The 24,389-nt window shown below is 42.6% G+C and overlaps 2 protein-coding genes across 3 annotated transcripts; both read right to left on the bottom strand.

Annotated features, from left to right (window-relative positions):
- Positions 1 to 1,864: 1,864 nt before the first annotated feature.
- LOC6582059 (ecdysone-induced protein 78C) lies at positions 1,865 to 21,615 on the bottom strand. 2 transcript variants are annotated; one of them, XM_044009807.1, is made up of 4 exons: positions 21,419 to 21,615; positions 2,777 to 3,390; positions 2,426 to 2,701; positions 1,865 to 2,332 (listed from the first exon to the last, which is right to left on the bottom strand). In XM_044009807.1, the coding sequence occupies exons 2-4, from the start codon at positions 3,146 to 3,148 to the stop codon at positions 1,955 to 1,957; spliced, it is 1,026 nt and encodes a 341-aa protein (XP_043865742.1). In that variant the 5' UTR covers positions 3,149 to 3,390; positions 21,419 to 21,615; the 3' UTR covers positions 1,865 to 1,954. The 2 variants fall into 2 exon arrangements, 1 of the variants encoding a protein (XP_043865742.1); XR_006357555.1 differs by lacking the exons at positions 1,865 to 2,332; positions 2,426 to 2,701 and having other exon boundaries at positions 3,300 to 3,390; positions 21,116 to 21,511.
- Positions 7,414 to 9,152, bottom strand: LOC26527882. Its single transcript, XM_044009808.1, has 2 exons — positions 8,092 to 9,152; positions 7,414 to 8,036 (listed from the first exon to the last, which is right to left on the bottom strand). Exons 1-2 carry the CDS (start codon positions 8,099 to 8,101, stop codon positions 7,492 to 7,494), a joined length of 555 nt encoding a protein of 184 aa, XP_043865743.1. The 5' UTR covers positions 8,102 to 9,152; the 3' UTR covers positions 7,414 to 7,491.
- Positions 21,616 to 24,389: the final 2,774 nt, after the last annotated feature.

Raw genomic sequence — 24,389 nt, 5'->3', positions numbered from 1 at the left:
AGTTGTGGCTTATTATAACTATTGTTAGATCAGATATATCAGATATAGAAGTTTAGTATATTGGGCTGACATAAACATACATGTATATATTTATATATATCTCTCGCTTTACAGATCTTTTTGAGCTTGAATCGCCAAATAGTTTTTAGCAAAGCGATAAAGATATATATGATATGATCATATATGTATATATATTTAGATATCTGATTTAACTTTCCTTTGGGTACTTACACTAGCTAGCAAGAGGGAAAGAGACAGGAATAGGAAGTTGACATTTTGTTCTCTTTGAAATTTTGTTGTTGAGTTTGTATTTCATATTTTGCTTTTTATTAATTATATTTTGTAGTGGAGTAATTGATGTAATGAATGTAGTTGCTAATCGTAAATATCATTTAAAATTTGACACATTATTCAAAAATGTAATCAAAGCTACAGTAGGTAAAAAATTGCATCTATATGTTATACATATATGTATTTATATATGTATACGTATGTATATGTATATCATTTTAATTATGTATTTTAATTAAATCAAATGTATTAATTCTACATTCACAGGGGTATTTCACTGAACTTCTGGGATCTGCAGCTAGAACAATTTAGTTTAGTTAAGAACTTTCGATACATACAGACACAAACACATACATACATATATATATATTTATAGATATTCTAGTTCAATAAGCGAAAGGTACACATGGAGCATTATACTGGTTGCCACGCCCTTAGATCTGTTGCGCAGCTCCCGCTATATTATGTTTTTCCTTTTTTAATTTCTACAAAATCTTTTCTATATAAATTCAACAATTAAAGAAGAGCTTTAAAGTTTTGAAGTCATGTTTTAACATACATATGTACTCGATTTTGAAACGTAATACACAGAGAGGAAAAATTTAGCACCAATCTATTCAAAAAATTCATCAAATCATTTTGATTGTTCCAAGTTATACAAATGAAGCACTTAAGATTAGGCGATATATAAATCGGTATTGTTAAAATCAATATGAACACGTTTCCAATGATCGATAATCGATGATCGATGATCGGTGATCGCTGATCGATAATCGATTATTGCCATCGCTTCTCACACAATCCAAGCTAGAGCTTCATGTAGCTTAACTTAAAGAAATAATAATGAAATTGTTAAAAATTAATTTAAAATTTATTTACAATAAAAATAAAAACGAGCAAAGAAAATATTTTGGGTCTTTTTGCTTGAACTACGCTAGATACCACTAGGTTTACATAGTATATAGATTGTATATATTTGATATATATATGTATATATAAGTAGTTGTTTAATTATACAATAAGAATTATTATTAATTAATTAAATAAAAAGATGTAAACAGTACTTTCCGAACTTCAGTCGAGATTTTCTTAATTTTTCTTTTTTTTCAGTTTTGTTTTTGCTTTTTGAAAAGATAAATTGAGTTGAGTGAGTTGGGGGAGTGGAGTTTCAGGATTACCTAGGATAATCGTGCATGATTTGATGAGCTTGATCAATGAAATAAATAAAACTTGATGTTGCGCATGGGATATGTACGGCTAAGAGCTCAAGCAGAAGTAACAAAAGAAACCAAAAGTATCTCAAAGTCTATCATTGCAGCTGTGTGTGGGTGTGGGTGTGTGTATCTGTGTGGATGTCTGGCTAAAAATGTTTGCGAACGGCTTTAACATTGCTAAATATTTAATGCATAACTTTATAGTTGTAGTCGTAGTTGTAGTTGTAGTTGTAGTTAACTATGTATCTTGTAGCTTGTATCTTGTATCTGGTAAATTGTATCTTGTATCTGTTAGAATGGTTTACGTTTGTTCTTTCATATTATGAATTCTTGCAGAGTTGTTTGCATCCTCTATCTTGTTGTTGTTGTTCTTCTTCTTCTTCATCGTCGTTTAACGCCTATATTTATATAACCTAAACGTACAGTTCACAGAGCCGTTGCTCCAACTTCTACAGCTCGTCGTCCGCCTTGGGTATGTCGAAGATTTCGGCAAAGAGCGGCGGCAGACGCAGCTTGGTCCAGTTCATTCGCAGCCAGTCTAAGTGTGAGAAGTGCTTGGCGCCCAGCGAGCGCAGCTCCGGTATTTTAGCCTCCAGCGCCGGCATCAGCTGCAGCGCCTGCGTCGACCCGGCCCTCGATCTGAGTATCTGCACACGCAGCGCCTCGGCCACCAGCTCGCGCGCCCTTGCGATTACCTTGGGCTCGCTGAGGCCCGCCCGATCCGATGCCAGCAGCACCATGGCCGAGAAGAGACCAATCTCTGTGTCGCTCAGCCCGTAGGCGTTCAGTGTGTTGGCAAAGTTCAGCAGGGCGTTCACAAAGTCCGACTGCAGAGGTGAGAAAGGTAAACTCAATTAATAATGTGCCAAGGCAAGGGGAGTATAAGTAGAAAGAGAGAGACAGGGAGAGTGCACACTCACATCGTAGAGTATCTCGAGCTGCTGTCGTGTCAGATAAGCGCCGTCGTCCAGCGTCAGCGTCGTATCGTTGATCAAGCGCGCGACATGGGTTAGCCACACCTCGAAGAAGCCCAGCTTGATGAGTATCAGTTGGTCGTCCTGGGTGAAATCACAGAAGCCAGGTACGCGTTTAGCGAACTCCACAATGCGCTGCACGCCAGGCGTCACGCGCGCCGAGAACTGTTGCCACAGCCAAATCTTTTGGAACTCCAGACTCTCGGCCACGGTGGTGACAATCTGTAAAGCAATGTATATACATACGTTCGATTAGTTGTGGTTGTTGTTGCAGATTACCAGATCTCGCATGCTTACGCCGTTCTGGGGCACTGTGACGGGTCGCCGCATCAGTTCACGTGTCAGCTCCTCGGTGTAGGAGCAGTTGAGTCGATGCGCCTGCGAGACGCACATGATCACATCGTAGACAGTCAGCTCGTTGGCTGTGCCGGCGAGGCCGTCGTGATGATCGATCGAGGGATGGCACATGCCCACGCCCACCTGGGTCATGGCCATATCACTGCTGCTGCCCATGTTAACCAATTGCTGATGATGGCTGCCCACCACTACAGCTGTTGCATTACTGCTGCTGTTGTTGTTGCTGCTGCTGCTGTTGTTGTTATTGTTGTTGTTGTTGGCACTACTATTGCAACCGCCCAGCTCCGATGGCGACGAGGCTATCGAACACATTTGTGGCGTTTGTGGTGTACTTGGTGTATTTACGCGCACGCTGCTCGCATGCGGCTGCTGCTGTTGCTGCTGTTGTTGATGCTGCTGCTGCTGTTGTATTAGATTTGTATGCAAATTATTGGCACTGGTTTCATCCACATTCAGAGGCGCGCCGCTGGCTGCTGAGGCAGTTGTGGCGACTGCTGCTGCTGCTGCACCGTTCAGCTCACGTGAACGCTTCGGTACGCGACCATAACGCACAGCTGCAAGAATGAAAGAGAGAGAGAGAGAGAGAGAGAGGGAGTTGTCGGTTACGTTTGCAATTCAAATGGAATATTAATCAAAGCAGCCGCAAAGTATGCAGCACAAATGTAATTCGCATACGCGCAAAAGTACGCAGCATTAAATTTTGCACACGCGAATAGCAGCCCTCATATGCCGTGTTATAAAATTGAAGCATACTTTTAAGCGCGTATATTAAATGCAATCACTTTATTTATAAAACTTTTCCACCCACAAGCATAATTAGTTGATAAACAAATATTTGTGTAATTTGTTATTCGGCAAGCATGGCAGCCGAGTTGGTTGTTTTGCGTCAGAAAACATATCAACCTATTTATTAGTTTCTAAAAGCAATTTAAATTTAAATCTTAGCCAGAAATGTCACACAATAAAATCTGGCACACGCATAAATCTTAGGCAGAGACACACACACGCACACACACGCGTCGACTGTAGCAAATGGGCTACGAAATTCTTGTGCCATCTCAACTAGAAAATATGTACTACAAATATAATTTGGCAGCGAGCAAAATAAAATTATTGTTGCTGCAAGTGAAATATCTTAATATGAAAATGTTCATTAGCTCAGTTTTCAGCACAGCGAACGAAACAAATTGCAAAAAATATATAAAACGTGAAATTTCTTTTGTGCAACCAGAGATACACAGCATATTTTATTAATTAAAATCGCATTTGCCTTTTGGCAAGCGTCGTCGCAGCTGCCACCAGCAGCAACTGGAGCAGCAGCCGCAGCAGCAACTGGCGTTCACTTTATCAGTGGGACATTGACCCACTGTGCTCAATATATATATTTATAAAAAAACTGTCGGCAACTGATTTTTGTTGTTGCTTTTCGCTTTGTCTTGTGGCTGCGTTCGTGGTATTCGCAGCAAAAGCCAGCGGCGTCAGTTTCAGCAACAGCAACATCAACATCAACATCAACAGCAACAGCCGCAGACAGTCCACGAGATACTTTTGTATCTTGTAGATAGTCGTATTTATGTGTGTGCACTTATGACGAAATGGCGTGCGAGTTGTGCAAATTGGTCAGAGCGCTGAGTGGGCCAAAGAGCTTGCTCAAGCTGAGCTGATCGAAAATTGCGCATACGCAGCGTGCGCCCGGAAAAGTTGTGAACGTGTGGAAAAGCTCGATCGTACGCTCCAAATTGGCCAACACATTGACCCACATCTGCTGCCTGTTTGGCTCTGCGACTGGCCTTGTCACGATGCATCGGCCGCTCATCTCGTTAATTGTCACAGCTCGTAAATTAATTATGACATAATAGCAACACGCAGCCAGCTGCACATTGTGGAGGCCCACCTTCAACTCTGCTAATTGCCAGTGGCGGGCGCTGCCCTACTCTGCTCTGCTCTGCCCTACTCTTCCCCGCTCTGCTCAGCTATGCTCTGTTTATTTTCGATGATTTCTAAGGTGTCTTCAATTAGCAGCTCATTTTGGCCGCCGCACGATTTGTTTGCCCAGCGCTCGTCGAGTGTTGCTGTTATTGTTGCCATTGTGCAGATATTTTGTGTATATCTTCTTATTGACTCTATCTCAAGGGTATGCGGAGCCACTTTATACCCGCCAATAAGTGGAACAGCTGAATGGACTGAAGTGTGCAGCAGCTAAGTATCACAGCATATTTATAATTAATTTGCAAATAAACTTGACTAAATGGGCAATTGAACTCGTGCAGAAGATTCGGGTTAAGTTTAAGCAGGTAAACAAATTTCAGAGAAATTCGAAATCAAATCTTTTTGTTTAATGTTGAAGTAAAATAGAATTTTTGATAATAAAATTTAAAAAATATATAATTAAAATATTTAAGGAATACTATTAATTGGCCACAACTCAATTTTACTATCATTAAATATGCCAGCATAAAATTAAAAATATTTTATACCAAATTGTATACAAATTTTAAGTATAAATCTGGGTCTATTTCCTTATGTAAATATATAAAATATTTATTGCAAAGTAATATAGCAATTCAAAGAAAATATTTCGCTTCTTTTATACCCATTTAATGTAAAATTTAAATTTAAATCGAGTTTACCTAAACAACCTAAATCATAAAATTGTAACTAAACGTAGTGCCGCACTCAAATAGAGCTCAGGTAAATAATTTGTTGTTGTATTTGGCGCAGCGATAATCTACAGAATTGCCCATTGAATCGTGGCCAACGTAGACAGGCTGCTCCACATTTTTACTGTTGTTGCTGTTGTTATGTTGCCTGCCACTTGCCACCTGCCACCAGCCACCCACTTGGCCAGCCACACTGAGGCCTCTTCAAGCGCCCACTCGCTGGCAGCTCGACAACTGTGCAGGTCAACATCATCCATTATGCACCGAGTGAGAGAGAGAGAGAGAGAGAGAGAGAGAGAGAGAGAGATGGAGCAGTCAGCGAGGCCAAAGTGGAGTCACATAAATGAGACTAAGCCTAAACTTCTTTTCCTGCTAAAAGCATCTTAAGTGATTTAGAGCAGCCAAATGACCCAACAGAGCGTGAGAGAAAGAGAAGGGTGAGAGTAAGAGAGGGAGGGAGGCAGGCAGAGGCAGCTGTGTGTAGGCAAAACTTGTTTCACAGCCTCCTCCATTTGGCCATCCATTTGCCTGCTCAGGATTTGGGTCATCCAAATGTGGGGCCGCTGTCGGTGCAGTCTCTGCCTCTGCCTTGCATCGGTTGCTGCTGCTGCTGCTGTTGACCGGCTGTTCACTCTACGGCTATTAGCATGCGAAGCTCGAGCTGTAACCGAAGCCAACTGCCAGCCAAGCAGCCATCAACTGCTCAACAACAACAACAACAACAGAAACGTCGCATTCACATAATCATACTGCATATAGTTGATTTTTCCTCTACTTTTTTTTTTGGGTTTATTGTGCGCATGAATGGGCTCCAGCCCCAACGTTTCCGCGCCCTCGCCCCACATCAGCGCCCGTCGACTCGTCGCCCGCTGCCCCACTCTACAATCCGCCGGCATAATTTGGCCCGCAGTTGTTGCTGACCTCGTTTGAGGTCGTTCATTCACCTGTCGCTGCTGTCGCCGTGCTGCACTTTATGCACTCCACATTTGCAAGCACATTTATAGGTGTGTGTGTGTGTGAGTGTGTATGTGTGTCTGTTTACCCAGTTACGAAATTGTCCAAAATGCTGCGGCTTGGGTGAAAGTTTGTTATATTTTATTATTGTTGTTGCTGTAGCTGTTGTTGCTGCTGCTGCTGCTGCTGCTGCTCTTCTCTATGCATGTTGCTGCGAACAGCTTAAGGTAGCTCACACAGTTGGTGCCTCTAACTGAAATCTAGTTCATTTCTAGCAGATTTTTGAGCTTTGTATTGATAGCTGAAGTGAAACTATTATGAGCTAAAAATCTCTTGCATGAAACGTTTTAATTATACAAATCAAAATTGTGATGCAAGCATATATATTTCGGTATAAAATCTTAATTATATATTCATATGAAAGTATACAAGAAAAGTTTGCTGATAATCTATACAAATATAGGCTATATTCTGTATATTTGTATATAAAAATAAACAAATTTTTTGTTGGCATTTTGCATATTTGCAGTGTAAAGTTCTATTTAAGCTTTCTTCTGCTGTATTTGCTGAAAAGTTAGGGTATTTCAAATTTCATAATTTCTGTATCATTTCTCTTTTCTTTTGCCTCAAGGTGTGTCCATATATGTATTGTTGTTGTTGTTGTTGGTTGCATGCTAAATTTGCAGCAAGAACAGCAGCGACAACACCAACAGTAAGTAGCAATAGTAGCAGACAAATAAAAAATATAAATGAAAAAAAAAAATAAAAATAAAAAAATAGCCACAAAGAGCAGCAGCCACGCCCACCACCCCAACGCATAACGCCCACTGGCAAATAAAAATTGTGTCAAGCAATTTGCGTATATTAACGCAATGTTGTTGTTGTTGCTGTTGCTGTTAAAGTTGTTCATGTCAATGTAGTTGCTGCTGCGATTGTTGCTGTCGTTGTTGCTGCTGTTGCTGTTGCTTTTGCTGTTGTTGCTGTTGTTTGTTATTGTTATTGTTGTCTCAGCTGTTGCTATTGTTGTTGCCTATTGCAGTTTCAGTCCCTGCCCACGGGACAGTTTTGGACATTATTGGGAAAGTCACAGACGAATTTCTGGCGGTCGAACCATTTGCCCAGCTCACAGAATCCCAACACTGGGCAATCCTCCACGCAGGTCCAGAAGAAGCGACAATGCTCGGCATGTGGAAGAATTTGGCCATGGAAGCTGCACTCCACCTCCTGCTGCAGGCAGTTGTTAGGTGGTGCAGGCTGAGGAAGTGTAGGTGTAGGTGTAAGCGTAGGCGTAGGCGTAGGTGTAGTAGTCACATTGGGAATGGCGCACTCGCCGTCCGAGCGTGGACACTTGCCAGGCACACAGGCGAGCTGCTGGATATCGAAGATGAGCGCAGGTGGGCAGAGCTCGTGCTTGATGTTATCGGCGCCGCACCTGTAGTAGGCTCTGCAGTCTGTGCAATCCGGCACCAGGTCACCCTCCTGATGGCCAGTGCAAAAGCAAAAGCCATCCGAGGTGCAGCCGAGCTCGCCAAGAGCCTGGCCAGAGCCCAGCAGGAGCAGCAGCAGCAGGAGGCACAACTGAAGAACTTTGAAAGGAAAAACTCTTTCAGTGGGAACTTAGGTGAGACTCGAACACTTTACCTGGCTGCATTTTCAGCACACGAAAGAATCTTAACTGTTAACGGATCGCGCACTGCCTGAGACATTTTATAGGAGTTTAGCTATAGCTGAACTCATAGATTAGATAGATAGATAGATAGATAGATAGATAGATGATAGGACTTGTTGACTCAACTCTTGACCTGCTAAGACTCCGATTCAAATAGTTTAAAGTGATAGTGCTCATCGAGTATTTGTATAGCCGAGTTCGTGGAGGGAGATAGAAGAGCTGACTTGCTTAGGGGAAGTTCAAGAATCGATAAGTTGGTCGATAGATCGATAGATACTTATCAGTAATTGAGATCAATAGTTGATATATGTATATATAAATATGATTAAATTGAAATATTCTTCAAAGTTTTCTAACTGAATGACAGGAATAGGAGATTATATACAGATTAGTCTTCTTTATACGATATCAGGTAATACCCGTCACTCTCTCTGTCTCCCTCTACTCTTTTATATATCTTTAAGCACAACACATTTATTAAGCCATTCATTTGCTGTCTCTTTATGTCATAGGATCCCCTTTAATAAGCCAATATCTGATTAGGCTTCGTCTATTATTGATTGCTTGAAATTTTGATTGGCTCTGAGCTCTACTTTCATCAGCTTTAAGAATTGAATACGCTAAAACACTGATTCGCTTTCAACAAATGTGAAGGCGATCTCTTTGCATAAACGTATTGCGAGTGTCAAAAGGTGAGTCCCACGCACTCGGGCCAAAAAGATAAAGAAAGAAATATGCAAAAATTTGGCAACAAAAGCCAAAACAAATTGCCGTCGGGTCTGAAAGGTAATCGCCTTAGTTGCGTCGCATGGCACGCGCGGGGTGGGGGTAGAGGCAGAGGTTGCCCAAATCAGGCAATAAATGCAACTGGGCGTGGCAGCAAAAGGCAAAGCGGGACGCGAAACGAAACGAATATGAATAAAAAATCAGCAAGAAATCAAAAACGAAAATCAGTCAAGGCATATGCAAATTTTGAACTGACCTACTCCCATATGAAAAGCAAATGAAACGACGAGCCAAAAGAGTTAGAGGCAGAGCATAGCGAGAGAGAGAGAGAGGGAAAGAGAGAGCGAGAGAGTGAGAGAGAAGTCTAAAATTGAATATAAATCGAACAGTTTTATATATATATATACAAAGTGCGTGCAATGTGTGATGATGATGATGATGCTGATGATGATGGCGATGATGGCGATGATGATTATGATTACGATGATGATATCAAAGTTTGACTTTGGGGGCGTTGTACGATCTTTCTTCAGTTGTTCCAAACTCGATTAATCAGTCAGTCAGTCATTCAGTCACTCAGCCAATCAGCCAATCAGTTAGTCAATCAAATTTGAATGCTTAGATAAACGCACAAATTGTCAGCAATTAACGTGTTTTCATTATGTTTTCATGCCTCGCTGCTGGCATGCAAATCCCCAAAAGAATCGAAAAAAAAGCTAAGCCGCTTAGCTGCCATGGAGAAAGGCTTTCTCCCAATATAGATATGGGTTGAGTGGCGTTTTCTATAGAAAAGCTGAACTGATTGACAAAGGGACAGATGGACGGACGGATGGACAGACGGACAGACGGACAGACGGACAGACGGATAAATAGATGTCCCCACTCTAATGCCCCATTCACAAGTTGGCGACACATCACATAACTATTGCACGGGTAACCTATGCCTCTTCATATGTCTATCTATGTATCTTTCAGATACACACACACACACACTTACACACACACACACACAGAGAGGCACACACATATATAATTCACTTAAGCGCGTTCAACGAAGCGGGATGAATGACCTCAATTTGAATAGTTGTCCATCTCCTCTCTGTCTCTGCCTCTGTCCCGCTCCTCGCTCTCCATCTCTTTCTCCCTCTTTCGCTGTCTTGCTGTCTGTTTGCCCTCTCGTTTCGTTGCTGACTTTTTGGGTGCCATTTAAATCAACGCCGCCTACTTTGTACACTGGCTTTTAGCCGCTTTACTCTCTCCCTCTCCCTCTCTCTCTGTCTTTGTTTCACTCGTTTCATTTACTTCTTTTTGTGTTGCTTTATTGCATTCTTGTTAAAAATTATTCAAATGCTCTACAATTTTCGGGCCAGTTTTCTCCTAGAATTGAGGTTATAATCATAACTGCCTGCCCCCCTCCCGCCTACCCGCCCATCAAAATGAGGGCGTGGCTCGTCCCACTGGCTGCTACGCCTCGCTTCCGTCTCATCTCCATTCAAAGTTTTTATCTGTTTGACACAATTTTCTGGGCTGAGCAGCGGCTGCTGTCTGCCTCTTCCCTTCTCTCTGCCGCGCTCGGATTTTATTTTTTTGTTTAGTGACACAGTTTAGATTACACACACACACACACACACTCACACACACACTCACACACACACACGCTCGCTAGCCTAAGCATTAAGCTGTCTCTTTTTTTGTGTGTATATTTTGACTACCTAATTAGATAAAAAATACAGTTGGCTGACGTTCGAGCGCTCGCCTCCTGCCTGCCCCCGCCTCAGCCCCGCCTCTGCGTCTGTCTCTGCCTCTGCGCTGCTGCCAGCTCCCTGGGGAGGTGTTTAAAAGTTGCATTCACTTTGGCTCCAATGCGGAGGCGTGTTGCCATCAAGCAACTGCAACAGCAGCGGGTGTCAAGTTGTCTCTGTCTCCGTATCTGTCCCCCGCTCCCGCCTCCTGCCCCACTCTGCTGGCCTCTTTGCCACATTAGAGACTGTGTGTGCCCCACTTTGGCGCTGCAAGCAGGAATGTTCCATAGATACAAGCATTGAGGGCAGCTTACATACTGTTGCCATTCGATATGTTTTGAGCTTGTCTAAGGGACGTTTAACTGAACAACAGTTAGCGAGCTCTACCTGGAAATCGGGCAGGAACTACCAAGTGTATCGAAATTCTACTTTAAAGTTTGCAAATCGAATCGATTTTGAGTGAACAGAGAGAGAGAGAGGCTGTCAGTTTGTCTACATAACTGTCCGTCTTTCTTTCCCTCTGTCCGTCCATCCCTTCATCTACCCTCCATGTAGATATTCTCTAGAGTTATTGCCAGGAATAGCCAGAAAATTAATGTATTTTATCTATATTATTTTCGGATTCTCAATTATTATCTAATACAGATAAGGCTTAACCGCTTATCTATAAAAAATTTCCGAAAAACCTTGCTCAGTGCAAAGTTCAATAAAAAAGTAAAAATTTTAAATGTTTTTTTTTAGCACCGCCTACACAAAGCCTCATTAAGCGTTTATTGAACTCGGTTTTATATTTTAAGCTCGCATTCGAATTAAATTTTAGCCAAAAACAAAAAACGAGAAACGTCAAATAAATTAGCCATGAATGTTGATTAGATATAAAGATATATCGCTGAAACTGTATTGCAAATAATTAGAAAAGCATTTTGGCTGAGCGGAAGCGCGGCTAACGGGGCGCATGAGTAATGCCGAGAGTTACGCAAATAGCAGATTCGATGCGCCTCACCTCACCTTGCCTGGCCTCACCTCGCCCCGTCTGCTTATCAAATATTTGAACTAAAATGTGTAGCTAAATTAAAACAAACAACGCCAGTTCTAAGACATCAGACGGTAGCCAAAAAAAAAAAAAAAAAAAAAAAACGAAAAAAAGAAAAAGAAAAAACAAATAGCGAAGCGATGCTCCAATTTGATAAGCGCTGGGCGCATTGGCAATTAGCGAATTAAATGCTGACCAAGAGGTGTGTGTGTGAGAGAGATAGAGAGAGAGAGAGAGAGAGAGAGAGGAGACTGGTGCTTGTTCTATAAATGTTGCCATGGGCCCACATCCCGCTTTAATGAAAAGGCAAACAATTAAATTAGCCAAGACGAAATGCGAATCAACCAAGAATCAACAAGAATTCGCATCGACAGCGAGAAACTAGAACGCGCCGCATTTGTGAAATGCCAATCGTTCGAGAGTATAACCGAGACGAGACGATATATATATACATACATATAGATATAGGTATAGGCATAGGTATATGTATGTATGCGAGATCAATGCTCGCTGGCAGCTGCTGTCGATCCATGCGGCGATTGGATCGTTGTTAGGGTGCGTTCGGGCTGTGATTGATTGAATTAATAATACAAATTAGCAGCGCCAAGTAGGTAAGATCAATGATCTCGCCGAGGCAGTAGCTGCCCGATCGCTTGCCAGAGCGTGGGTGTAGCTCGCTGACTGCACAGATCACAACAAGGCGAAAAGACGAGTAGCTCCTATGATCGATCAGCGATCTAGCGCAGTTTTTATTACAGATTCACGAGAACCGTTTACGATCAGCTGTGATGGCTGTGCTTCGAGATTAAATGGCTGAGATCAGTCTGGTTTATCTCAGTTGCGATCGGTCATTAGATCAACACGAGTAGCCAATCCAAGCACTCGCAATTGATCATTTAGCGGCGATCAAGCGCAGTTTTATTACAATTGCACGACAGCGTTTTATAAACCGTTGAGTTTCGGGATCAGCATAGTTATCAGAGTACTGGCCAAGAATAGTTGTCAGACCAGACTAGTTAAGGCATCACTCCTCAGGCTTTTTATTGCTTGAGCTGAATGCTAAAGTCCTCTTCTTTAGTTTTCAGATCATCAACTAATTTGTTGAATATCATAAAATGCCCAAGGCGAGAGCTTAGCCTAGATCGATGAATAAGAAGCTGAGTTCATTATAGAAAGTTGTTTTTGTTTTTTAAAGGTAATATTAATGATTATCTCTCTCACTCCCCTGATCTTCCATTCCTAATCATTGTGTCACCATAAAATGATCACTAAATTCTCTGAGTAATACATCAAATTCTGATTAATGCCTTCGGCTAAGTTAATATTTATGAACCAGCAGAGCCAGCAGCTAGAGATCTTTATGATTTATGATTGCGTATGCTTCTCTCCCTTTCTCTATCTCTCTCATTCTATTGAGTTCTCTGTCTGTCACCATAATAAGATCACAACATGATCAGGTCGTGTAGTTAATGGAAGAGTCAACGAGAGTCGTTGGCTTCATTATGAGCACGCACGATCAATGACCGACAATGGAAGAATTGCAGCAGCAGCAAACAGCAGCAGCAAACTGCAGCAGCAGCGGCGGCGGCGACTGAGTGATTTCTTCCTCTGCAAGGAGACCCCCAAAGACAAGCGCAGCGCCTCTGGGGCACTGGCCAATGGCTAACGATGCCAGCAGGGAGCACGCCCAGACGGAGCGTTGAACTATAAACGTCGTCGTTGATCGTCGTCTCGTCGTCAGTGATCTTTGTTGTTGTTGTTGCTGTTCGCATTTCATTCTTGACTTTTTTTTTTTTTTTTGCTGGGCGCTTTCGCTGTTTGGCAACGTCATCGTGGGGCAAACAAACATTATGAACCAGCTCATAATGAGCGACTCGTTTTGCAATCTCATAATCAGCTACCGGCTCCAGCCCAAAGCTTCGCAAACAAAAACAAAAACTCTTGCTGTTGTTGTTGTTGTTGATGTTGTTGCTGAACACAGTGCAACGATCGCCAGTTTTTGGGCATGCCCTCTCCCTTTTGCATCTCCCTCACACCCTTTGCCCATGCTCTCCCTGTGTTTGCCTCTGTCTCTGTCTCTGTCGCTCGCCCTGGCTGATCAGCTGTGTGTGTGCTCCGATCCCTTCTCACATCTCGTTCTGTTCTTGTTTCTTCTTTTGCATATTTACAGCGCGCTGCTATCAAAATGCAGCGCTGCCAGCGTCGTCGCACTGGTGCTTCACCCTTTGCAGGCGTCGCGTCGCGTCGTCATCGCTATAAAGTGTCAATGCACTTGTTCTTGTTTCATTCGTTTGCGTGTGTGTGTATGTGTGTGTGTGTGCGTGTGCTTGTGCGTATACTTTGCTGCGTCTTCACGTGCGTCGCCATTGCCTCCTGCTGTTTTGACTGCACCCGCCTCTGCCTCACTCTCACTGCCTCTCGCTCACACTCTCTTCGTTCAATCCTTTTTGCTGTCCGCTTTCAAAGCACTGGCTCTGGCTCTGGCTCTGGCTCAGCAAACGTTGCCGTCGCCGTCGTCGTTGTCGTCGTCTGCTGCGTCGAGTGCTTTGCCGTTTTTGTTTCCCCTCTCTCTTCGCCTCATTCGCTCGTTCGTTCGGTCGTTGGTCGCTTGCTCTCTGCCTTTGCACTTTGGTGCATCCTTGTCTGGCGTTTGAACTTTTTTTTGTTCGTTTTGTTGCTTTTGCTGCTGCTGCTGCTGCTGTTTCTGTTGTTGTTGTTGCTGCTGCTGTGTGTGCAATCTTTGTTCTGCAGACGTCTGGCCTCTGCTCGGCTCCTCGTCTCCTCTTCCTCCTTTCCCTTTTCCTGAGTGTGTGTGCGTGCGTGTGTGTGTGTGTGTGTATTGGCATTTGACTCCATTTAAAGTTTGTTTCGCTTTATTTTGCAAATAAAATTAACTCAACTGCCGGCAGCAAAGTGCAAGTGAAAATTGCAGATGCAGTCGCAGTCGCAGCCGCAGCCGTAGCTGTAGCTGTAGCTCTAGAAAGCTGCAGTTGCCAAGTGCTTCGGCCCCCCTCCTACCCTCACTCAGCTTCCTTTGTTAAACCACCTTCTGTGCCCCTCGCGTCTGGCGTTTGCTAATGAGCTGAGGCGTGGCATAAGCGCAGTTACGCATAAATGCAAAATGGGCACACATTAGCTTAAGGGTTTGCCACTTCGCACTGCCAGCAGAAGCAGCGACCAAAGCGCAGCAGGACTTTAAAAATGTATATAGTGCGGAGGTAACGATGTGATGTATGCAGAGTTGGGTTAAGAGTAGAGGTTACTTTGTTTATGCATGTATAGGTAGCAGAAATCGTCGCAACACCAAGATACATGATGATGAGAATTGCAGAGAGAGGCAGTGTGTATGTGAAATGGAGTCTGTCATTGGGACTTAGCACAGCAGTAGATATTGTAAAATAGCAGGAGACTGAAAGGGAAAGAGCAGTAGACTGAGAGAGAAGAAGAGAAATAGCGTGAGAGAAGGACAGCGAGAGAGGAAGAGATTAATGGAGTGAGAGATTTGAAGAGACTATACCAAAAATTTAGCGAGAGCGGAAATGAGTTCAACTGTGAAAGGCTTTAATAAAAACTTAGTGATAAGGCCGCTCTGTCTGGAGGATATTTCTCATATACCTGCCCTGAAGTTCGCTCAACTCTATTACAGAGTCTCGACTCACATCCATTTCTTTGTGCATTACAGCCCGTGTTCGACAATGGCTTTTGTTGTCTCTCAGTTTTTACGGTGCCAACATCGCTCGGTTTATATTTGTGTTAAATTTTCTCAAGTTGAAAAGCACGAAAGCAACTTTCCGCTAGCTAACAGACAGCATTTAACCTACTTTAAACTTGTCTTCTGCATTTTTGGGCACAGTCATTAGCCAAGCAGCAGCAGCAGCAGCAGCAGCAGCCTTAGCCCCAACAACACCAACACCTATATTCAGTTTTATCGCATGTCTCATCAACAACAGCAACAGCAACAGCAGCAGCAGCAACGGCCATCAACAGCATTTAACAGGCCCATCAACGGGCCGTCGTTGGCCTCAGCTACCTGTCCACTTAAACCTCGCTTATGGCCCCAAAGCCCGCCCCACCCGTGCCACTTACTAATTCACTCCAATCACCACCTGTGTCACATTTTAATACATTTTGCAATAAAATGCGCATTAAAACAAAAGAGCGCAGAGCGCCTCAAGTCAAGGCAACATCAATACTTTGTTTTACCTCTTTCTTTTTGGCAGTTGCAGTTACTTTTAAGGCTCTACCTCATGGCTGACCTTACTGTCCCTTGGTGCAGTCGACTCTCCCCTGCTCTGCTCTGTTCTGTTTTGTTCTGTTCTGTTTGGCACCTTGAATGGTTTGTCGGCGCTCGTCTATGACAGCCACAACACAAAGCTTTCACACACACACACACACATACACATGCACACACATGCACAGCTCTTGCACTTCTTAAACACACACATTTTGAGCTGCACTCATGAGCTCTGTTACTTAATCATCGCCATTATCAGCAATGATCATCAGGTCGATTGTAATTATCATTCGAGCTGCGGTTGCTGTGGTTATGCTCGCCTGCACCTTGCCACACATTCTAGAGGGTTGGAGGTGTCTCTCCCTCTCTCTCTCTGCCTCTATCTTACTCCCTCTCCTTTACTTCAACTCACTGGCATTTGGATTCTATTCAATTTGGAGGTCATTCTTGGCTAACTGCATCTGTATCTGTATCTGTATCTATAGCTGTTTTCTTTGTATCTGCAGCCGAGCATGACAACAAGAAGAAACAAAGCATCATGAAGCCAAAACTGAAACAGTTTGCGGTATATTCTTGGCCCAAAAATGTCAATTATAATGAGTGGCTGGTGCGGGCCACGACTCTAATACGCTTCACAAATTTTTAAGAATGGTTTTTTTTTCATATATATAAATATGTATTGTTTATTATGGACTACTAATGGGCAAGAAAATATAAAATTAAAAGCTTTTTGTTATTCTGCTATTGTTATAGAAGCTGTTGGAACAATAAAAGAATACTAATTTATTGGTTAAATATGTCATAACAAAATGTTAAGTGGAGAGAGATATTCCAGAAATACTTTACATAGAGTGTCATTTATACTTGCATTATGTTAACTAGATAATGTTATATGGAGAATGCTGTCTAGAGAATATATAGTATTACATTATTAGCATACCGTTGCTGTTATATGATGTTAACCTTAACATAATGTTATTAAATTGTGTGGCTTAAGATACTCAAGTACTTTTACTGATATAGATCCATGTATACATATATCTATAGAGAACTATTGAGTGAGTGTTTACAATTTTACATAAACTATGTAATGCTAAGATACCAATGATCTACTAGGAACTGTTTGAATGTCTAACAGAATGTTAAATGAATGCTAAGATATGCGATTTGAAATATGTTGCATTAGCTTGAAAGTATTTCTTTGTTTTTGGTCGTTAAATGATGTTTGCCAATTAATTGCCACACCCTTTACCAACACTGACACATAATCAATACAATTATGTGAGACACACGCACACACACACACACACACGCCCGACTGTTGACACATCAAATCTAAATTGTCCAGCCCATATAAGTTCATTAATGTCACGAAATGAAACACACTTCAACAGTTTTTGTTTTTGTCGAATTTTTTTTTCTGCCATGTGAACCGAAAGAAAACTGGGCAGCAAAGCAAAGACAGCGAAAATTGGCGATTAAAGCGAACGAGCAGACAAAAATGTGAGCCAACAAAAATAAAAAAAAACTAAAACTAAAACAATAATGAAAATAATAATAACAATAATAATGAATAAATAACACACAGAAAGTAGCTGTATAATGGCCACTCGCGCGAAATATATATACGTGTGTGTGTGTGTGTAGTAAACAACAACAAATATGTGGGTCAATTTTGTAATAAAGTATGTGTGTGTGTGTGAGGTAGAAGAAGCAGAAGCAGACGGCACAGCAACAGAGCGGAGCCAGTCAAGCAGCCATAGAACTGTGGCACGCAGGGGCATTTCATCCCCAATCGAAGAACAGCTGATTGACTAGCTGCAATCATTGGCTGGAGCAACGATCCCATACCAAATGACCTCTCTCTCTCTACGTCTCTCTCTCTCTCTCTCTCTCTTTCTTAGGCAATTATGCTGGGACTGGGTAATTGGCCCGCTTAACTGTTAATGGGCCAACTTGAGTTGAGTTTAACGGTAAGTTTTTAAGACAGTCTTTAGATGAGAGTAGATTGTAGACTGTCGAGTGGAGAGCGTGGAGACTGTGGAGACTGTGGAGACTGGAGCAATGACTGTTTTGGTCACTGAGCTTGGAGCTTGCAGCTAGAAGTATCTCATGGATACACATTAACTACAGCTCGACTTTGTGCTAGATTTTGTATCTTTATTCCATGTTTCTGTTGTTTTTTTTTTTCGCTTTGCTAGTCTTTAGCGCTCAGGCAGATGATTTCATGCCTTTTGTGAGATTTAATTGTTATTCATTTGGCTGTGGCGCGCGCGCTCGTCGTTCGTTGCGTTGTGTTCGCCTTTGTTTGTTGCTATTGTTGTTGCTATTGTTATTGTTGTTGTTGTTGTCGTTGTTGGTATTGTTGTTGCTTTAGTTTCGTTTTGGCTTTGGCCAAACCTTGAACCGCACCGCATTCAGTTTATTGGCCGCGTTTTTACAACGAATACCGTTGCGAGCTAAACGTTTGGCTCGACTGGCTGCCAGTCTGCTCTATGATGATTACGCGATGATCATCATGACGACAATGATGTTGATTATTTATGAGCAGCTTTAGCTGAGTTGCTTTCTGGCATATTCGCAGATACACACAGCCAGCTAGTCAGACAGTCGAACAGAGTCACACAGCCAGCCAGCTAGTAGGGGCAGGGCGGGGCAGGGCAGCACAGGTGAGGCGTTTGACTTTGTCGATAAAGCCAAAAAACCAATAGATAAAGAATCAGTTGCATATATGCATATATACACTATATACAAAGACATATTGTTATATAGGTAGTCAAAAGTAATGCAAATCAAAGATAGTTTTGTATCTGAGCGTGAAAAGTCTAGATTGCAAATGCTGTGGTAGTAGATATCTATATCGATACAGAAACTCCTGTTACCTTAGGTACTAAGTAGAGTTTCGGATGCATGCACATATACAGATAAACATATATAGATATAGACTTCATGAAGATATACAAAGAGCTAAAGATACATCTGCTAATAGATGGAAGTTGAAATTCTAATGGTGGTGACATAAATATATTGAAGATATTTAGACTCAAATATAAAGATATACAGACTATTTAGACTATATAGATAAAATGGCACGGCTATAGATACAAATAAACAAACCTAAATATATACAGATACATTTATATTGCATAGTATATACAAATCTAATAGGGATACTGATAATGACTATAAAGATACAACATATTCATAAACATATACATACATTCATATACTTATAGGTAGAGGTAATAAAGATACATCTAAAGCTACTAAAAGATACTTTGTTGCAGATTTATATCTAGATAGATGTAGGTGTCTAATGCTGCAGCTACAGTTACTCACGAAGCTACTCTGATACAGAGATAAAGATACATATGGCTGCACACAGATAAATATACACCGATGCACCTATACATGCTCAGATTTTGTGCTATTAATAGACGGATAACAACTCACATGAAGATACAGATACTCATATAATATACACTTATATCAATGCTTCGCTCTATATCTGCAGCTCCGACTACAGTCGTACCAAGAGACACACACACACACATACATGCATACACATAAAGAAACATTCATTTTCGTCAGATTTGCTAGAGGCACGTGTCGTTGGATATCCTTGGGTCACATTCCAAGTTCCACCTCGCCCTAACTGCGGCTGCCCCTTTTTTGCCGTTTTTTTGTTGTTGCAAATAATTTATTTATTTATTTATTTATTTATGTTTGCAATTTGCTTTGGCTCGTATTTTGTTGTTGCTGTTCTTTCTGCTGTTTGCTGTGTTGACTCGGCCGTACAAGGACGAATTTAGATGTTAATGAACTGAGCAAACAAACTTTTTGACGGCAAGTGCGGCATTGCGTGTGTATGTGTGTATGCGAGAGAGAGAGAGAGAGAGAGAGAGAGAGAGAGAGACTGAGACACATTGTGTATGTGTGTGTGTGTGTGTGTATTTGCAATTTTTGTTGCCAATTTGTCAACTATTTAATGTGAATATTCGTTGCTTAAACGATCTACATGTGTAGAACATAATGAAGGCTAATTTATTCATAGCTCTGCGACTAGATACCCTGGAAAACTAGCAGCAACTGGTGGAGCATATTGCATGGAGTGATAAGTAAGATACACTTGACAGATGCACTAGACAGGGAAGCATTTATATAAATAAGAAAATCAGTTCATTTAAACTATAAAGAAAATAAATTATTTCAATAACAAAATTTCCTCTGTTTTTTTTTTCTTTTTTTTTTTAAATATTACAAATATTAATGTACTATCTTCTACAAATTCCACATCTGAGTATTTCGCAGTGTCTCTCCCTCTCACTCCCTCGCTAATTCTACTTACATTTCTACATTCTACAGAGTATCTAATAGTCGTGTTTACCTTAGCATCTATTCATAATTTGATTTGTTGCACAGGGATTACGAAACGTGGCTGCAGCAGCAGCAGCTGCAACTAGTCGCCTGGCTATCCTTCTATGATTGCAACTGATTGTCTCGGCTGTCGCTGCTGCCGCTGCTGTTGCACCTGTTGGCCAGGTAGTTAGCAATTTTCATAGCTTGGACATTTGAAGAAGGCAACAGGCAGCAGGCAGCAGGCAGCAGGCAGCGGGCAGCGGGCAGGAGACTGGCAATTTTTATGTTTCCGGCTCTGATTAGTGCTGAAGATGCGCCCTAAACCGGAATGCAAATGCCAAGCGGCTCTAACTGGGCACAAATCAATTGGCCTAACCAGCAGCAGGAGCAGCACAGCAGCAGCAGCAGCAGCAGCGGCAGCAGCAAAATCAAAGCAACAGCAGCAGCATCATCAATAATTGCAACCAGTTTTGCAATAGTCGCGGAGTGTTGAACTAAACCAGTTTTTTATTTACTCTTTTTATTGTATTTTCAATATTTCTTTTACTTTTTTTTTTTTTTTTTTTTTTTGGTACGGAAAATGTAGGAAGTAAAATGCAGCAGCAGCAATAACACAGCAACAGACAGGAAGTGGCAGGCCTTTTTGTTGTTGCTGCTGTAAGTGAATGAACCTGCGCAAGTGTGTGTGTGTGCGAGTGTGAGAGAGTGAAGGAGTTAAAGCTGTGTGTGTGTGTGTGTTTGTTGATTTTTGATGATTATATTAATATTAAGCATACGCTCTGGAAGACTGAATTATTTATTATGAGAGCAAGAGGCAGCGCATGGAGAGTGGAGAGAGCGAGAGAGAGAGTGCGTGGAGTGGAGAGTGTAGAAAGGAAATGTGAAAGAAGAATTCAATTTACCATTCAATTGGGAGCAGCTCCTGCCGCAAGCTTCATGCGGCTGCTATCCAAAAATGGGCGCTGCCAATTCGCCTCAATTTTATTGTTGTTGTTGTTGTTGTTTTTGAAGCTGCGTTCGTTGGCTTTTTTGTTAATTTTTGTATTGTTTGTTGTTGTCTCGTGTGTTGATTTCAGAAACTTCACTTAAAGGCAACAGTTTGCGCCGCTCAGCTGCTTTAATTTCACTCTGCTCTGCTTTTGGTTTTTGATTTTTTTCTTTTTACTTTTTTTTTGTATTTCTTGTATATGTATTTTCCTTTTTACCTCTTGTGACGTTTCTTTTTTCACTGTCACTTCGCAGCTGGAATTGGGGAACTCTGGCTGCCTCTTCCTCCACGCACACACAGCCACTAACGCACTCACACGGAGAGAGGGAGAGTGCTGCTGCAGCGGCGGCAACAGCGGCGGGTGGCCGCAACTTCAACTTGATTTTGAAATTCAAATCACAATGCCCGCGAGCAATTTATGCAACACACTGTGGCCAGGCTCTGGGACGACGCATCAATTGCTGCAAGTGTGTACGTGAATTCGTGCGTGTGTTTGTGTATTGAACGCTTTAACGCACTTTATAAGTTACAATTTTTGCTACTACTGCTGCTGCTTCTTCTACTTCTTCTTCATCTTATTTTTTGATAAATACACAAAACGAACGCGAATTCGAGCTGCGAGCAGCGTTTGTTGTGTTCGCTTTTCGGGGAGCGTTCGCGTGCCGCGCGCTTGAAGCAACGAGAGACAACTGTAAACGAGCTAACGAACGACAGCGAAGCGACGCGAACGAAAAGCGGCCGCTGCTGCGCGGCGAACGTCGACGCAAAGCTTTTACACCAGCAGCAGCAGCAGCAGCCGCAGCGAGCGTCGCAGCAGCAGCAGCTACAAGAATATGAGAAGCAAAACAAAGAAGTGCAAACAGCAGCATGGGAGCGAGAGAGCGTCTGGTAGTCAGTCAAAGCTGCCGTGCAGGGCACCCGTTGAGAGAGCGAGCGAGAGAGAGAGAGACTCGGAGAACGAGCTTTTCAGCTTGCAGAACTTTCGAATGCAGCAGGAAGCACTGCAGTTGGCCGCGACGTCGATGTCGACGCCATCGTCGACTTCGACAGCGACTGCGAACCAATTGAAATTGAGTAACGAGATTTGTGTGTGTTGCATCCGTGAGATTGCAACAAAAAGCTGCACAACCGGTGTTAGATGCATTTGCATTTACATTTTGAAGCTGCGGCTGCGACTGCCTGTGACTGCGACTGCGACTGCTGCACATTTGGCAACGTGGCCAGCGGCACGTCTTACAATTTGCAATACCAGCAGAAGGCAAAAAAGGTACAAACAAAAACTGAACATGGCGACTGCTTGGCAGTTACATAAGCCTTGATTTAGATGACGGCTTAGATACGTCTCTTTCTCCTTCTCTGCCTCTACGAATGCATGTGTGTGTGTGTGAGTGTGTGGGTATTGGCAATAAGGAAGTAACTTTTCATGCCAGCTCTGTACGCTTTGAATGCATTTCTTTGATCAAGTTGCTGCCTCAAGGAAACAGGATAAATCGTTCGACAATTTTCCGTTGCCAATTTTTTTTCGAACAGCCGAAACAATACTGAAAAACTTTTACTATTTCCGCCAGTCATGAAACAGATGTAATGGAAAATTAAAAGAAATCTTGATTGAGCTGATAAAATGACGGCGAAAACTTATGTAAGTCATGTGGAATTAGTTATGTAGCTGCAGGCTGAAAGGAGTATCTGAGTATCTGATGAGGAATTAGCAATGTATCTACAAATTGAAATGATATGTGAAAGATGTAGGATGGTGTGTATCTTACATAGAAAGAAAGAGAGAGAGGTAGAAAGAGAGAGAGAGAGCGACAATGCTATGTATCTATATGCTGAAAAAGTATCTGACAGAACAAAAACTGATTTAGCCATAGAACAGGTAAAAGTATCTAATAGATGTAGATTCATTTAGCAAAAGTACAGTTGCCGCAAAACATACATTTTTGATGTATTTCGTTGAAATTGAAATTGTAGCATTTGAATGCAGTTTTGCAACGAATGGTGCCAAGGCACCACGCCTCTCGCCCCATGACCCATGCCCCATGCCGCAAGCCCTGCAGGCCCAGCCACGCCCATTGTTTTCGAATCTAATTGCTGGTTGAAATTGTTGCTAAACATGGTCGCCCGACCGTTATTCGATGCACAAGCCCCAGCAACTAATTTGCAGCACGCACAACATGCAACACCGAAAAGGGGCAACTGCAGTGGCGGGGGGCACGGCCAGCAGGAGGCAGGGGCGGTCAGGTTGCAGCTGGGGAATGAGTCTCAAGTGTTGATTTCCTTAGCGCTGCGGCATGTCAGGCACGTTTAAGCACGCTGCCAGCTTTGATTTAATTTAGTAGCAACTTGCAACACTTGCAACGGAGCAGCAGCAGCAGGAAAAGAGTCATCGATCACGACCGCAAATGATCTTCATCATCGTGGGGTGCTGTGTGCTTATGATACAGCTGCCAGCAGTTCGAGCAGCAATTTAACATGCAACATCATCAGCTTCAACATCAACATCAACTTCAACTTCAGCTTTAGCTGCGGCTTCACTTGATTAAGCAGTTAAATCAAAACGTTCAATGCTTGGGCCATGCCGCTTGCCGCATGTGGCCAGAGCCGCTGCGACGGCTCGGAGGTGTTTTCAACGAGCGCCTGTCAAAGTTGCCGCCGCGGCCACACTTGAGAGCGCACGCAAAAGGTCAACGCATTCTCCATCTCGCTCTCGCTCTCTCACTCCCTGTCTCTGCTGCTAAAGGGAAATGCCACACAACAGCAACAACAGCAGCAGTAACAACAACAATAACAGCAGCCTCACTTAACGAAGCGGCGTGTTAATTGAAGACAGGCAGGCAACTGGCCAAAGCTGAGGTTGAGGTTGTTAGCCAGCAACAACAACAACAGCAGCAGCAATTGTTGCTAGTGTAGCTGCTTGTTGGGTGTTTTATTCGTATTTCTGGTAAAAATCAAACGCTTCACTGATTCATGCGTTGGCCGCCAACAACAGCAGCAGCAGCAACAGCAACAACAACAGCAGCAGCAACATCGACAGCAGCAGCAGCAACTCTAGCAGCAATTGCAATTGTTGCTGTTGCAATCAGCGCTGCCTGCATTTGCAGTTGCTCTGCTGCTGCTTCTGCTGCTGTCGCTGCCGCTGCCGTTGCAGTTGCATTTTGCAGTTTGCTTCCTCATTTTTGTTGCATGTG

This window comes from Drosophila mojavensis, unplaced genomic scaffold (genome assembly GCF_018153725.1).
Source record: "Drosophila mojavensis isolate 15081-1352.22 unplaced genomic scaffold, ASM1815372v1 contig_74, whole genome shotgun sequence".
In the NCBI taxonomy this organism is placed as follows: domain Eukaryota; kingdom Metazoa; phylum Arthropoda; class Insecta; order Diptera; family Drosophilidae; genus Drosophila; species Drosophila mojavensis.
Note: the sequence above shows the minus strand (reverse complement) of the source record. Positions and strands in the feature narration are given on the sequence as shown.

Coding starts and splice junctions, on each gene's coding strand:
- LOC6582059 (XM_044009807.1), bottom strand. CDS start 3,148: ATGTGTTCGATAGCCTCGTCGCCATCGGAGCTGGGCGGTTGCAATAGT. Junction 2,702..2,776: donor TCACAGTGCCCCAGAACGGC/GTAAGCATGCGA, acceptor ATTGCTTTACAG/ATTGTCACCACCGTGGCCGA. Junction 2,333..2,425: donor AGCTCGAGATACTCTACGAT/GTGAGTGTGCAC, acceptor TCACCTCTGCAG/TCGGACTTTGTGAACGCCCT.